Source organism: Ips typographus, linkage group LG7 (assembly GCF_016097725.1).
Source record: "Ips typographus isolate SLU linkage group LG7, UJ_Ityp_2.0, whole genome shotgun sequence".
NCBI lineage: Eukaryota > Metazoa > Arthropoda > Insecta > Coleoptera > Curculionidae > Ips > Ips typographus.
Window position 1 is genome coordinate 2,926,577 of NC_138428.1, and position 17,590 is coordinate 2,944,166.

A 17,590-nucleotide genomic window follows, 5' to 3' on the forward strand; every position below is an offset into this window, starting at 1 on the left:
GTCACCCTGTATAATAATTGTGCCAAATACCTTTAGCGCACATAAGCACCTACAATTTTTATTTAAACTTTTATTTTTAATTAGCAAAAGAGTGTCGCTTTGCGGACTCACCCAGTATATATTACAGTACTTGTACTCATTCGAAGAGTCCACAGAAAAACATCGAAAATAATAATACAGGGTGGTTAAAAAAACCCAAAAAAAATGTTTTTAAAAAGGGTAGAAAATCAAGTTTTTCATATCATGAAGCTTTTATTAAGACATTTTCCTGACAAAATGTCGGGACACCCGGTATTTAGAGGTCAGTGCCAATGGGGTGGATATCAAAAGTTGAAGATTGTAAAATTGTTTTTAATAAGCATGCAAAATTCTAAGAAATGTATTAATTTTACCATAATAGTAAAGTGAGTTAATAGTTTAAGGTTTATAATAAATTATAGGTTTATAGGGATTTAAGATTACACTTAAAACTACCCAATTTAAGTAAAAAGCTTAATCTGCGTTATACAGGGTAACCCAAATAAAACTTTGAAAACAAAATTGTTCATTGATTTTAATGGAAAATAATGATATTGGGTAAAGAAACACACTACGTTTAATTATTCAATTCATATAACTATTAGACTTACATTTTTGGCTAAAGAAATACAGGATAAGCAAAATAACACTTAAAACTACCCAATTTAATTGAAAAGAAGTAGTGAGTGTAAGTGAAAGTAAAAACAAAGTCAATCTACTAAAAATTTATTAAATAACTGTTATCTGCTATCTGCCAACATGTTTCGAGTGTATCAGATGCTCATCTTCAGGGCCTTAACAATGGTCGCATTCTGCTGGTTTTCATTCTGCAAAAGGGGACAGCATAATTCAGGTTAAACAGTTGTTTCGAGAAAAAAGAAAATCACCTCAGTGTGTGACCTCAGTCACACCCTGTATAACCATATTCGTAAAACCTTTCAAAAATATTATTTAGGTCGTCAGAAAGAGGAAGAAAATACCTTTAAATCCTCGAAACAAAATATTAAAATCGAGTGAAGAAACAGCCGCTCAAAAATGACCAAAAATTTAGCTGTCCCATTCTTTTTGACGAGCAGTTTATTTTTCATACTATTTGCAGTACTTTATAAGCTGCAAAGTTAAAGTTAAACTAAAAGTAACTAAAACCCCGAGGATATAAAAATCACATCGCTGTATTCTTCACACCTAGACTACTTTGCAGTCTTCGATGTCACCTCCCCCAAAGCAATCTCCACAGTTTGGAAAAGTAAAATTCGCGTGCATTCTGTTCCTGGAAGTCGTAAACAGGTCTGGAAACTTTTTTAATCTGTCACGGGAACGAACGAGAATCAAAAAGGTGCAAAGAACTGAATAGAGCGGATATTGCTTGTCCCGATTCTTCCAGGTTTCAGGCTGGGGGCTGATTTTTTTTAGTTTATCTAGACAATCAGACCTGTGGAATCCGGCAGCAACTATTAGGGCGCGTTTCCAGCCACGTGGGCGTTAAAACGAAAGCAATTTCGGGTAAAACCCCTACCGGGTAGAATTTAAATTGGCTGGCCGGAATTTTGTTTTGCGGAAATTTTAAACTTATTATTTTCATTCGGCAGCGGAATTTCCATTTAAATTAGAGGGGGTTGGAAAAAAGTTGTTTCTTTTTTATCTAGTGAAACAACGTAAAAATGAAAAAGTCTGAAAGTGAGTATCGGCTATTTTACTTTTCCCTCCAAGTCACGTCTCTCGGATTCTCCCAGTTCTACTTGGGGAAGGTGTTAACCGTGATCCCCCAGGCGTCACAGTGGTAATCGGGTCACGCTCTCCGAATATCTCCTCTCTCGTTATTTATTAGCTAACTTCCTGCTGTTTAGAATTATGAGCCAGCAAGTGTTACTCTGGGATCCCTCAAAGTTAATTTTAATCAGTGATTTAACTTGAATAAGTTAATGCTTGTTGGATTTCAGGTTTTCAATTATTATTTTTGTAAGTAGGTTAGAATATCTAACTTAAAACACCTCTTTTTTCTGGGCTACCCTGTATTTTACCGTTTAAAGCCCGGAATCACCTTCTCTAAGAACTTCTAGCCAAGTTTTGACTTCTAAATCTTTTTCATAACTCTACTAGTTAAGGAAATATTCCACCAAATCTATTTTGGGGACCTGAAACATAATTTTTTTGAAAAAGTGCCTCAAAGTTTTGCCTGTTTATAGCTTTGATGTTTTTTGAGATATAACAACGGTAAATCGCTCAAAAAATTCCGTTTTTTCTCCTCTTTCAAGTAGTGAGCTCCAGAATTACCTTAGTGGCCTTCTGTATACAGTTTCAGTGAGAGTTTGTCGGTCTAAAGTCCAGATTCAGTTTTCTTGAGCTTTTTTACGCAACTTTCATCTTGTGCACTTTTCGTTTGAAAATGTGGTTCTTATCAACAATTTTGACATCTGGGTGCTTGAATAACTCGCTTATTTGACATATTTTGTTATAACTTTTCGTTTATGGATAGCCAATAAAACGGGTTTTCCATCGACGTATAAAAATTGGTTGGTTTGACACTCTTTCCTTTAACTTTGAATAACTTGCTTATTTCCTACACTTGTCTAGGACTTTTATACGTCAATAGAGAGCCAATGAAACAGGCTTTTATTGATGTATAAAAGTTGGTTGGTTGTAAGGCCTTGCCGATAGGAGGCGTCAAAGTTAAGCTAGTTTAAACATTTCGTCGGTTAAGAGTGTTGATGTCAAAATTGACTTTCTTGCACTAGAACAAAAAGTGACTTCTTATCAACCACTCCAAACCAATACTAACAAACCCATTTTTTACTTGCCTCTGTTCGGTGTAAATTTCAATTTTCCATTGGAAAAGAACGTGGAAATGCGAGGCAAACAATTACAAACAGGCCCCGCAGGTACCAATTCCGCGATCAAAAACTCGCCTAGAAAAATCATTCTAAACGAGTAAACCAAAAAGCATTTTTGGCAAAAAAAAATATACAGACAGGCACAAAGAATTCGAGCAGGCACTAAATATTTTTTTCCCCGAAATGAAACGTTTCGCGTTAAACGACACCGCCATCAGTCAAATGGAAATGTACAGTATATCCAGAGGGAAATTTCTGTTTTATCTTGTCGCGATCTCTTTTTGCATAAATGTGTCGTTTTGTGCCGGAACTCGATTTTCCAATGGCTAATTGCGCTCCGCCATATTCTATACATATTTTAGTTGGAAATTACGTTTTCATCCCGACTATGTGCGCGCATTTTATTTATACGACAAAAAAAAAAGCGAACCAAATTGAATTGTGCGTTTTTGGGTCGTTTTCGAGATATCGGATCGTTTAGTTCCAGTAAATACGTTTTGCGTTTATATTCAGACTGATAAAAATTGTTTTTTACGTTTTTCCGGGATAGCCAATTAACTAGTTAGTTTATTTTTTACATTGTGATTTTAGCAATTTGGTGTATTTCCGATATTGATTTTGATCACTTTTTTCATTGTCACATTATTTAAGAGAGGGAGTGAAAATTAGACCGAGTTGGCGACTCTAAATAATCCATCTAGTTACTGATATAGATTAAGACAAGACAAAACTGTCTTTTGATCATTAAAAAAGTAACTAAAAACTTTCAAACACTTCTTTGCAGCTCAGAAACACCGAAATGTCACCAACATCTTTCAAAGTGTCTTCTGAGTCTTGAAAGTATTACAAGAGATTTTCAAACAGTTTTTGCAGGTCAGAAGCATCAAAATGGCATTCTATTAACGTACAAAAGTTTATATAGTGTGGACTAAATAAGTTAGTTATTTACAATTGAATGTTGCACTAAAAAGTGGAAAATAAATTTACCAACCAAATTCCTAGACGGCCTCCTTAAGAAGATATTTTCTAAAAACTGTGTCAAAGTTCAACCGTTATTTGAAAAAATATAAAAAATTTTTGAAGGAATTTCTACGTTGTTTTTCAATTATTTAACTCCATAGTGTTTTATATTTTTAAAAGGGTAATTTTTAGCTTATTTCAAATCTGAATAAATATACAGTGCCCGCGTAATATAATCTGTTGCAACAAAATTTGGAAAACTTAAATAAGATCAAATTGTCCATCTTTTCACGTAATAATGACGGCTAAAAATGTCAAAGTGACAGTTGTTTTGAACCTTAAAAGAGGTTCTCACAGAAAATTCAAAATGGCGGCCTGGAAAGCCAGATTTGTCATTTCTTGAAATTTCCTTTAAAATGAGGTGCAAGTCAATATTTTGGCAGGAAATTCAAAATGGAAGCCTGAGATGCCATTTTGTCCGTCATTTATTGAAATTACATGAAATTTCCTTTAAAATGAGGTGCAAGTCAAAATTTCACAGAAAATTCAAAATGGCGGCCTGGAAAGCCAGTTTGTCTGTAATTTCTTGAAACTACGTGAAATTTCCTTTACAATCTTGTGCAAGTCAATATTTTGACAGGAAATTCAAAATGGAGGCCTGGTACGCCATTGTTGAAAAATCGGTTTTGCAAATGGCATTTTTCATAAGGGTGAAACTTGCCTGAAACACCACAACTATTCCAATGGGTTTTGCGTTATGTTGGCCACTTAGTGCAAGCGAAAATCGACCTTAATGATTTTATTTCTACAGTTTTGCTGCGGCTCTAAATTTGACACTCACTCTGCTAAGTTTGTACCAAATATCAAGGCAGTACCTGACCGATTTAAAAAAAAAATCCTCAAAGAAATTAGAGTGGTGACAGTCAAGGAAAACATTTAGTTATCTTTGGAGCCCTCTGGCGGCCAAACTAAGCAACCTCTCAACACAAACGGTCATATTTTCGAAAAACCCATTTTATTTTCTATCCACTGACATATAAAAGTCTATACAAAGTGTTGCAAATAAACGAGTTGTTTGACAATAAAAACAATTTTACAAAGACTAAGGTGCACTTAATAATAAATGACACTATAACCAAAACAGCGAAATACATTTAAAAGCAACTAAACGAGTCAAAAAGTGATGATGGCAACTACAACTAATTAAAACCGACTCCGACCTTTAAACAAAACTCGAAGAGACCGCGCCACGTGTATTATTCAAAAACACGAAAAGGCAAACCAGAGAAGTTTCCGAAACTTCGACTTAAAGCGATTCCCTCTCTTAATGCTATTGAAATTAATAATGTTTGCTTAACATAATGAAATTCCCTTGGAAGTTTCTTGGTCTGGCAGAACGAAAGAGAGAGAGAAGGAAAGCTGCATTACTAAGATTTCCAAACGAATTTCGTGCAGTTTCACATTCAGGAAGAGATTTTTGATTGAACTTCCTTTTGAACAACGCAGGCAGTAATGAGATGCTGTGGAAGCTTTTTCTCTGAAACAGGCTTCGTCTAAATGTATGTTAATTGAGGTCAACTCCACGTCGGCATAGGAAACATATAAACGAATTGAATCTCATCAATAAATCTTCCGGTTTAATTTAAATGTCTGGCGAATTTCCATGAGGATTTCATTATGTCAGCGTGTCGTCGCCTTTTCACGAGGTGCTAAGGATGATTTCTTTAATTTCCTCTCGGTAATCGTTCCAGGGGGTCGTTAATCTAATATGACAGTTTTGGATCGGGGTGTTAAAGACCGCGAAACGTCATCAGATCAAATCGATTTTTCCGAAAGAAAGGGATTAAAAGTAGGATCTTTCCTTAAGTTTTCAATATCCACACAAACCTTTAAACGGAATCTCCCATGAAAACTTCATTACGCTCCTTTAAAAGCGAATCCTTTTTATTCACTCGTGCGCTTTTTGATCCTTTTTCTAATTATATTTGTCTTCGACTCTTTTCGAAAGTCAATATAAACTTGGATATTGCTTTTCGTCTTTGGACCTTAGTTGGAAGCACTAATTGCATCCAACTTTATGGGTGATGAGTAAATCTGGTGTTGCCAACCCTCTAACAATGTAAAAGTCTAAGTAGTATGTTCTTTTATTTTTAATTTGCTGAGATAAGTTAATAATTTAGTAGAGTTTACATATTTGCTAAGAAGTATTGTTGAGACAGTCTGTATTAACATTACTTTCAAGGAAACAAGACAAAATGTGTGTGATTTAGCTTAGATGTGAATCATTCATTTATTAATTAAATTATTAACAAACTTGTCATCAGTCTTTTTAAACCCAGAAGAAAGTAAACTATTCTACTCTTGGTGTTCTCCATAATATTGCTTTGTTGATTTGATTGCTCTTGCTCTTAGTGAGAATACTATACAGTTTTGCTAACTTGATGAGCAATCTAACTGGTATGGGTGAAAATCAGAAATGTTTTTAATGTGGCTCATTTGAGAGTTGTACTAACTTTTAGGTAATCTTCACTCAACCACGCCCTTACTACTCAACCTAAAGGGCTGAAGTAGAAAACAGGATTTTTTTTTAATGTATTGCAAGAGTTTTATTGACTTAGTTCATCTAAGTGGGATGAGGATACTCTGTAGTATTGCCAAGTAAACAGGAACTTTTCTTAAGTGACTCATCAAAGAGTTCCAGTGACTTAGGTTACCTAAGTAATCTTTCCTCAACCACATCCTTACTACTCACTCTAGATGACTGTAGTCTACTACTCTACAGTGTTGCCCTCACTCTAAAAAAATGAGGACTCTAACTAGTATGGGTGGAAAACAGAATTTTTTTTATCATAAAACCAATGAATCCATTTAAAAAACGAACTTTTAGTAGTTTACTGTACATTTTTTAAATTTTCCATCTCTGGGCTCTTCTACCAGGTGGTATAGCACTATACACAACACTAAAGGTTGTAACTTGATTGAAATACTCGTTTTATTTTTTAGCAAAACAGTACTATAATAATTAAAATTTCTACAAAGTGTATCTTAGTTTGCTATAACGCTAAAACATTTTGGTTAATTTAAAAGGGATTCTAAAACTGCAACAAACTAGGTGAAAAGCACAATTTAATCCTGAAACTAGACCTCAAATGAATCCAATCCGGAAAGTTGAAACTCCCATTAAGTTGTTGATCCCTAATACAATTTGGGGAAATAGTAATGGGCCTCCCCAAGCCAGATTTGCTTACCAGTAATCCATCAACGACGCCCTTTCAGCTTCCGACGTATTTCCTAATAGAATCCAGTGTGCAATACCCTAACTCTATTTTGGCTCTGAAAAAAATTGGTCTCTCAAGTTTATAAAACTCGTTCCAGTAATTAACTTATTCAGGCAATTTCCAGGATGTGTCTGGTACACCGTGGACGATATAAATTGCAAATTCTCTCTAACGGACACCGCATCCAAAAAAAAAATAAAAACATTTACCAGAAAATAGTCGCGTGGCCACGGACCTTGTTATCCAGGTTAATCCATATTCATGGAAATGGTAAAGCGGAGCGGTAATTAGAGAAGTCGGTTGACGCTCTGGTCGGGACTCTTTCATTTTCCAAATGAGATGGCCCTTTTAGAGTGCTGGCCGGTAATACATTTTAAATGGGGATTAAAGTGGATAAAGTGGACTATTCCATTTATAACTCATTGTGTTATAGACGGAGTTTTATAGAGCGGCACAAAGAAAACTGCAAAGTGGATTTAAGTTTAGCTGTTTTAATGTTGCTTTAGATGAATTACGTGTTTTTCATTGCCAATGTGGTGTAAAACGTTATTTGCTTGCTTTAACATATACTCATATTTGAGAATTTAAGTAAACCAAGTTTAAAACCAGTCAGTCAATGAATTTTTATAATTAATAGGGGTTAAGTTTACTTTTATACATGTGTACAGCCTCTTAAGGCTGGTTTTGTTTCCCTTAAGTACATTTTACGCTAAATTTCATTGAAACCAAGTGTAAACCCAGTCAAAGTCAGTGGAATTTTACTGTATTTTACTGAAAATACCCTTAAGTACTACTGTATTGTAACTGAGTGCAATTTTCTTTCATTGAAATTTAAATTTCCCTGAGGCAATTAATAGCACCTGGTAATTCAAAACAAATTAAAAAAAAAACAACTTTTTAAAGCGAAAAACGAAGAGGGACAATTCCAAATCTCGCAAAGCAATTGCAATGCAGTTTTATCCCGAAGGCAAAAACTCATTAAAACTTTCGAAACTTAGAAAAAACAACTTTGGGCCTAGTGAAGCTTTTCGCATTAGCTACAAAGCTCCTTTAAATTATTTGTAAAACGGCAACAATTAGGGAATTGGGGGACGTCCCTCCCGGTTGTACTGATATCTGGAAGATTAGAGCTTCGCCCCCCTTTTTAGGCCTCACAGTCCGATACTTGCGATCCAAGCTCATTAAAACTTGTTGAACAAAAACCAAGGAAGGAACTTTATTCAGTCCCTATCTGGGCTCCTTTTAACGAAGCCATTAATTAGCAGTTTTTGGCAAGCCAGGAGTGCCTTATCAAAATCTTTTGCGGCTTTTTCTAAATTACTCGAAAAACAAGAAGACTAATTAATAGCGTAGAAGGGGTTGAGGAGGAAAATCAAGGCATTGTTCTCAACACAAAAGCTTATTAGTAGAGCTGGACACTGTAACAAAAACAAATTAGTTGGGAAAGTTTTTTTTCCATTTTCTAGTGTCTGATTAGTTAGTTTAACCAGTCTGCAGGAAACCAGGTTTTAACTTTCTTTAAGGACAAACTCTAATTCTAGCTTAGATTAACTGAGCTGTGGACAACTTAACAGTAACATTTTTTGTGATGAAAAGTGTGCTGCAGCTTAACTATACTTTAGAAAAACAATCTTAAATAATTCAAATTTTTCTTAATACTAAACAGAACCAGTTAGTTAACCAGACAGAAAATTAGGCTTTTTTAGTTATTTTTTAGTTAACCACACTGAAAAAAATAATATTTCAACGTGTGTTTCTAAGGTTGATTTAAAACAATAAATTAGTTTTAAGAATTTTTTATACTTTCACAGTCTTGCAATCTGAATTTTGACATTTATCAATGTAGCAACAGCTCAAGTGATGTGTTAGACTAACAAACAGTATTGGAGGACAAACAAAGTTATACTGTTCTTGAACAAATTGACTGTTTTGTCTAGAAAAGCGTACTATTACAGTCTGCACAGTTAAAAAAGTGTCATCCAGCAGCCATTTTCTCCTGAAAGACAAACTTACTGTACCTACCAAACATATTATCTTTCACTGTCACGTGCAGCATCAAAAAACAGATAAGTCTAAAAGAAGTCCCTTGGGAAAAAAATTAAATATGGTATATAATAAAACGGTCTGTTGATATTAAGCTCGCTTTATTAATTAGATAAGCAAGGCCTAAAATATTAGCACAATAAATCTCTTTCATCAAAAGGAGCTCTTCTTAAAGATAAATATTTGTTTTCCCCGCCCCCATCTAGCCCTTATTTGGTTCCAAATTTATTGCCGGATTAATTGCAAAAATTAGTTAGTGTAATCGCCGTTTAACGCCTAATTATTTTCGTGTCAACGTTTATACCGTCTGGAATAAATGACCGACTAAATACTGCCAGTACATTCAGTTCTTCTAAGAAAAAAATTGTTTTAAAAATAAAGCAACAATTAATTCTTTATAAAAATTGTGAAACGTTAGTGGCAACGTTGCTTTAAGACTAGGAGAAAAAGCTCTACTCTATTCATGATTTTGTTTAACCCTCTCCAGCTCCCGTATGTCCTCTATCACAGACTCTATGCATAATTATTAGCCCATAACCATTTCATTGTCGGAATTACAAACGACGTATGCCGTTAAGTCAATAAATAAAGCCAGGGATCGTTCGTTTGGACGTTTGAATAGGTCTTCGTGGCGTATTGCCATGTTGTATTGTCAGTTAACCGCTACTGATGTGGGAGATATTATTTGTGCAACGCCATATTTATGGTCCATAATCCATTATAATGTTTGTTTGTGCTTTGAATGTGAATTAGATTAATTGAATATTAATATTTTTGTTGTAGATCATCCGTCACCAGCCTGTTCCTTGGTCAGATACTCTGAATGGAAAGATATTACCCATTGGGACTTGGGGATATCCTGGACTCCTTTGGAGTTCGCTCAAGTTTTCATCACAAAAATGAGGTAAGTAACTATAACCTCTGCATTACATAAATGTGTATTTAGAGCAGCGAAGCAAACACGAAAGGGCACTTATAATCTATTCATAAGGGTTGATTAAGGACCGGGACAGACTATTAAACTGAACGTATACGAACTGGTCCCGGTTTCGATCCCGATCTTGGCTTAGATGGAATCAAGTAAACATTATGGGGATTCCATGCAAATGGGGGGGATGATGGCGGTGTACGTCTCGGACGATCGTATTTATGCGCTCAGCGTTGATATACTGTCGTATAACGTGAACGTCCTGGGGGTGTCTTTGGGGCGGACTAAATCCACCCAAATTTGTCAGAGTGAATAGGTTTTGATACGTAATGACACGAGCGGATTAACCACCTGAGAGAATCTAGATCGATTTGATGAGAAATTGCTTAGCAGTCTACAACTGACACCAAGATTTTAAATTAAATAATAAAGTGACCGTCATTCATTGAAAAATTGTGAATATTACAGTACAGCTTGATATCTCAGTTAATAATAATGCAATTTTCTTTTAATTGTGAAAGTGACATTTACCCGGGTGGAAAGTAAAAGCAGGTAATTTTCATCTTTCCACCTGGTTTACACATAAGAAATAACGTTATTACACAACTTTATTAAGTTTAATTATAATGCTGATGGGGAGACGGCTATTGTGGCAATCTGACTGGACTGTTAAGTTCACAGAAAGTTTCATTAAGATTTATAAAAACGTTTTCCAGATATTGCAAAGATCAGTTTTTTTTGTTTTAAAATCCTTTGGGAAAAACCAGACTAGTTGAAGAGAATTTCGAAGCTTTTAGACTGTTCTAAGCTGTTTTAGGAGCATTTGGAAACTTTCGGAGATTCTATAGTGTTTTGGAAGCTTCTGAAATTTTTTTTTTACTGATTCAGGAGTATTTTGAAGGTTTTAGAACAGTTTAAAGAGCATACTGAAGGTCAGAACTGCTTTAGAGCCATTTAGAAATTTTATGCGGTTCTCGAAATTGTTGTAAGCTTTGAAACTGCTCTAGAATCATACGGAAGCTTTTAGACTGTTTTAAAATATTTTTAAAGCTTCTAGACTAGTTGAAAAGTATTTGAAAGCATTTAAACTGTTCCAAAACTTTTGCAAGCATCTATGCTGCTTTATTTGCAAGCTTCAAAATAATATTGAAGGTTTTGGACAGATTTAAATGCATTTGGAAATCTTAGACGGCTCTAGAAAATTTTCTCTAGAATAATAACGGAAGCTTTAAGACTTTGGAGGCTTTTGAGCTGTTCCAGGAGCATTTGGAATTTTTTGACACTGTTTTGGAGTTTCTATCGTGTTTTGGAAGCTTCTGAAATCATTTTAGGTGCATTTTTAGGACAGTTTTAGGAGTATATTGAAGGTTTGCTGGACTGCTTTACAGCCTTTTTGAAATTTTAAACAGTTCTTGAAATTATTGGAAGCTTTTAAACTGTTGTAAAACCATATGCAACTCTCCATTGGACTGTTTTAAAATTTTTTGAAAGCTTCTAAGCAAGATAAAGAGCATTTGGAAGCTTTTAAACTGTTCCAAAAAAAATATTAAAGGTTTTGGACAGCTTTAGAAGCATTTGGAAATCCTAGAGGCTCTAGAAAATTTTCGGAAGCTATTAAATTACTCTAGAATCATAACGAAAGCTTTTAGACTGTTCTAAAAGCTTTTGGAGGCTTCTGAGCTGTTCCAGGAGCATTTGGAATTTTTTTGACACTGTTTTCGAAGCTCCTCAATCCTTTTTAGGCTACTTTAGGTGCATTTAGAAGGTTTTAGCACAGTTTTAAGAGCATATTGAAGGTTCTAGATTACTTTACAGCCTTTTGGAAATTTTAAACGGTTCTTGAAATTATTGGAAGCTTTTAAACTGTTGTAAAACCATACGCAACTCCATTGGACTGTTTTGAAAATTTTTGAAAGCTTCTAGGCTAGATAAAGAGCATTTGGAAGCTTTTAAACTGTTCCAAACCTTTTGCAAGCATCTATGCTACTTAATTTGGAAGCTTAAAAAGAATATTGAAGGTTTTGGACAGCTTTAGAAGCATTTGGAAATATTAGACGGCTCTAGAAAATTTTCGGAGGCTATTAAATTGCTCTAGAATAATAACGAAGGCTTTTAGACTGTTCTAAAAGCTTTTGGACGTTTCTGAACTGTTCCAGGAGCATTTGGAATTGTTTTGACACTGTTTTGGAAGCTTTTAGAGTTTCTATCGTGTTTTGGAAGCTTCAAAAATCTTTTTAGGTGCATTTAGATGGTTTTAAGACAGTTTTAGGAGTATATTGAAGGTTCGCTGAACTTTTTTGAAAGCTTCTAGGCTAGATAAAGAGCATTTGGAAGCTTTTGGAGTTTAACACAGTTTTTCTTATGATATTTACTTCAAATCGTAGTCGCTTTCAATCTAAAGAATATCACAGTACTCTAAACAATATAGCAAAAGTCATTATTACTACTTAGAATTGCTAAATTTGCAAAAAAAACATGGATAGTTTAGTTAATTTAATTTGTTGTGTAAATTTGATATAACCCCGAACTAAACCGTAGAAGAACAGTGTTGAATTACCCATTTCAAGACGGGCTCATCGTCAGATAGTTAGTTTACCAAACAGTGAAAATTTAATACACCAAAGGATGTGCCACACTAGAAACTTTAAGGAGCTCCGGCTATATGACGCCCCACAACATAATTGAGACACAGGGCCGTATTCTGAGCCTCTACACCATAATTAACCAGACTACTCGAGAAGTTTGAACGTCATTTTAATCTCCGGAGGATGTATTTACATGCTAACGAACCCTTTCATTTACCTTGAACATCGACAAGAGGGAAAAAGCAACTCGTCAAGGTAGACGCACTTTGGATAATTTACTAGCACACTTGCGGTGGAGGGTAAACAACCCTAATGCAAGACGAACAAGCTAATTAACATGCATCCCTGTTTACTATAGTGCTTGACCTTTGATTACTCAATGATTAAGTGGCTGTATGTACGTTGTGCTCACTGGCTCTTCGCTCCACTAATCAAATTACCATGTTACGACCCTGGTAACTAGGTTTACCCTAAAAAAATTCATGGTTACATTCGTAGCGTTATTAAGGAAGTTCCAAGCCGAATATTTGACGCGTGTTCCATAACGAACTAGTGACTGATGATACCCTGGACGATTTTCCTGGAAGTTTACGGAATGCCCTATGAACGGAATGGATATTAGATCCAGTTGACGTAAACAACAAAAAACTGCGAGTGTAACAGGAAAATATTGTTTTCCAGCCATTTCCTCTCATACAATATTACGCCTAGGGATACCAGCTTCCTGTCCTAACAAAGTGAATATTTTTCGCGAAACTTCCACCACGATCACGTTTCCACATTCAAGAGGTAAATCGTGATAAAGTTGATGCTTTGAAGGCGTAATTTTAATGAGCAACACTACAGTAAATATTTAAGCCCGTGAACCAGCAAATAATTAACGAGCTAAAGTTGCGCGCTTTCCAGAACTTTTCCAGATATACGGCTCATTAAAGTTGCAATTGTACGCTTATTAAAAAAAAAATCTTCTCGCAGTCGTTTCTGGAAAGTTTGTATAATAGAGCAGGTTTATAGTCATGGGTGTCGATTAGTTCTGGAGTTGTAAACACGAAAATTAGGTTTGAACAAATAGCAAAAACGTAAAAAAAAATTGGAAAGTCGATACTTTTAAACTGGAGTTGAAAAAAGCGCTAACGCGACCCTCTTGGGTGTTTGCAGTAAAGTCGATATATTAAAAAGCTTTTAGGGTATGTGTACGAGCAATTTGAATTTTTAGTGCAAGTGCTTTTTGGTGCTTTTGAGGTTTGATTAATCGCAATGCTAGATTGAACCTTCATTGTCATCTATAGCTTTAAATACAATGTAGAGAGATTAAGCCTACGAGTTTTTAGGTGAAATAACACTAATCTATATTATCTATTGGTAAACCAGAGTATGGAAAACCGGACTTTGAGAAAATGTTTTTTTTTTAGTTGAAGTAACACACGGAATCAAAAAACCGCCTGCCCTAAGGAAGCGAAAGTAGAATTTTCGAAACGTCAGCTAAACTACTATGAAATTTGATTTTTAGTTCAACTCCCAAAAACCGAAAACATCAGCTTTTCAACCGCGAATCGTATTTCACAAAATATAAACATTTCTACAAAAAACTTGTTGTAACGTAACCGTTAGATTAAAAACTATTTTAGTGTCACGTGGTACGTCACAACTGTCAAAATTTGAAGAAAATTTTAATTACTTAAAAAGTGTCAAAGACTTAAATTGGCATTTAGCTTCATGAATGGGGATTATTGGCAGTTGTGACGTACTCGTTGGATTAACTGTCAAAATTTACCCTCGTTTAGAACGTTGAGCTATAAAAGTGATGGTTTTAGCTAGTTCTGTACTGTCGAAAGAAAAATGAATTTTATAGCTTTGTGAGGCAGTTGTGAAGTAGGCATTTTATCAAAAAGTCTTTTGGTGTCACATGACAGCTGTCAGTTATATCAAAACTGTCAAACTCGGGCTTATTCATGACATAGAACTGTCAAAGTCAAAGTTAATGCTGTTCACATCTTTATGGGATGGAGTGTTTGAGAGTTGTAACGTAGGCATTATATGAAAGGTGTCTTAGTGTTACGTGACAACTATCAGTTACGTCAAAAGTCATTCAACTAAACAAAATAAATAAACTTAAATGGTATTTTGAATTGCTACACGTCAAATTATATTTTACATATATTTTAATACGTCACAAAACTAAACTTTTTTCCTTATTTTGCGAGTCAAAATCCAAGTAACAAGCTTTCAAAAGATAGGCAAAATCAGCACTAAACTAATTTTCAAAGAAAGGATTCCGGTCAAACTGAAACTAAACTCGTCCGTCAACAAGTACATCGGCAAACGTATCCAAACTATAGTTTTCAAAGTTTCTATTTCTAAAGTGTAACGAGCCGAAAAGGCCGTTAGGGGGAAAACCCTTCAAGGGCGATCCCTTGTGGCAAATTGATGTTTGAACTGGTCCGCACCTCGGAGGATTACTACTTGTTTGAGAAACTAGTTACAGAACCCGCAAACGCAGTTGTAAACGGTCTCGGCCAATTTTAACATCAAAATAATGTTCAAATGGTACGTTGTTGGTAGAAGGATAATTCTATTCCATCACGAGATTGAACCATGTCCAGGCTAACATTTTCTAAGAAAATGATATAGTGGTTTTATATGAACAATTGTTGAAATGATTTCTTAAAAACAGTATTTTCCCAAAATGTTTATGAATTCCTCCCCCTTATCGATCTATAGAATACCGAAAGACCTCTATCGCGTTTTCTAGCATACTCCATTATGAAACATCGTCCCCACCAACAAGTCACGTCCCATTTAAGGCTCAAAGACGAACGACATCAAGACGATTAATCTGAACACGTCAAAAATGGGATGTCTAAGTCGCTAATTGTTAGTCACGATGATAAATTGCTCGATTACCGTTTTTGTTCCTCACTCCTCCCCCTTGTCTTAACATGAACAGATCTTAATCTAATACCGTGATCATTATAGAGAGGGCGTCCTCGGGCTGTTTTATTGAAAGTTTTAAAGGTAAATTGGGCATGCCGACGTAGGAATTTTGCTTTGCCGTCTCGCGCTCCCTGAATTTAATAAGCATCAGTATTGGGCGCTGCCTTCCAATATTCGAGGTAATCCGGAGCGAATTTCCTGCATTCAGCCCTTTTACCCCCATTCCGACTTTATACGGGTATATATGGCAATAAAAATTTTCGAATACCCGTTGTAGATACTTAAATGGGGATAATAGATGTCTTGTTAAAATTCAACTCAATTTACGTGAAGGATTTTATGTATATGATTCCAGTTTAAGCGAAAAACAAACAAACCTCATGCTTTTGATATTATGTGCTTTTCCATGGGAATTAAAAGCTAAGGCCGGACCAGTAGTAAATATTTAATTTAGGGAAAGGGATATATTTGAGTAAAAGCAAATATTTTGTTTTCGTGTCATGGAAAAATGAAGATATTTGAAATGGATGTCCGGTCCAATTTCATTTACTCACCAAAAAGCTACAAAACTTAAAGTTTTTTCAGCTACTGGCAATGTTACACTAAATGTTTGCCACAACAGATGTGACGTAATTTGATGTAGTCATGTGAGCATCTATCAAATGACAACAATTCGCTTCAACAAACTGACACATGTTATTTAGAATGTTACATACATGTTATTTAGAATTTTGCGTTTACAGTCTGAAAATCCAAGAAATGTTGGCTGTCATTGGTTGAATGCTCACATGACTATGACATTTCTTATTTCTAACCAATCACTGTATGTAATTTTTTCTTAATGTAAAGTGATGAGGGAAGAAGAGTTTTGCAACTAAACAAGTGCAACAAGATATATTCTCGATCTTGTACGAGTAAATAATATTGAGAAATTGAGATTGTCTGGTCGGTATATCGATTGAGGTTCCAAAAGCCAGATCGCCTTTGCTTTTAATTGAATTATTGCTACAGCGTAACCCCTTATCGCGTCGCCATTTTGCCCCGTGCCGCACACAACCAAGGGAAGCACTCGGGGAGATTATAAAGCTGTTTTATGGGCTTTGCTAACAAGCTATCACGACGTGCCCGCTAAATGGGGATTTCGATAATTTATATTCGGACTTTTCCTGTCCGGCCAAATTTTGAAGAGAATCGCTGAATTAATAGAGAAATTCCACTTAAAGTCTTGTTAACCCAAGTTTAATTTAAGTTATCCATTGTGCTGTTAAGCTAAAAAGTTCTAACCTACGGTTGTTGATGAAAGTCTTAAGTTGGTTAAACAACTGATTTTCTTAAAATGGCTACGGAGAATACGTTTTCTCTTCACTTCTCTAATTGTGCTTGAAGAAGATAATAAAATGGTCCATCGAGCCGTAAAGAATGAAATGGAGAACAACCATGAATTCTTCTCTGAAACGTCTAAAATGGCGGCAACTTGTCAACCGCAAAACGACGCGGCCACCGTCGACAATTAAAATATTTTTTTATATATATTTTACCGCACTCCGACCCAACTTTGCTCATTAATCACGTTGATTTATCGCCCTACCGGAATTGTCTGTTTACCAAAATAAAAGAAACCGGCATCCCTCCCGGAAAAAAAAAGAGCGAAATGGAAGAGAGCCCCGATATAGAGCGGATAGAGCTGTATATACCAGAACCTACACGCGTTTTAAATATAATAATATATGATGGATTGACTCCCTTTTGACAAAGTGTAAAGTGGTAGGAAGGGGGTGAGGAAACACGTGCTATTTGCGTAGCAGTCCAATAATTCTCCAAGTTGGGGGGAAGAAAAGTTTTCAGTTCGGCTTTCATATTGCGGTTTTGCTGAAATATGGACCGGTTAACAAAATGGGTAAGTTTGCCCCTCTCGTCGGAAACGTTGGGAGAAACAAATTGGCTGCTGGGAGAAAACTTATAAGTTGGTTTTTAAATCGGTGGCAACTTAAATTGGACACATTGTGAATGATA

General features: G+C 35.4%; 1 protein-coding gene across 1 annotated transcript in view; it reads left to right on the plus strand.

Annotated features, from left to right (window-relative positions):
- LOC145731609 (uncharacterized) overlaps positions 1-17,590 on the plus strand; it is a 63,945-nt gene that overhangs the window by 31,260 nt on the left and 15,095 nt on the right. Inside the window, exon 3 of the mRNA XM_081983465.1 lies at positions 9,914-10,034. Within this exon, the coding sequence (XP_081839591.1) occupies positions 9,914-10,034 (121 nt within the window). The remainder of the gene's footprint in view (positions 1-9,913; positions 10,035-17,590) is intronic.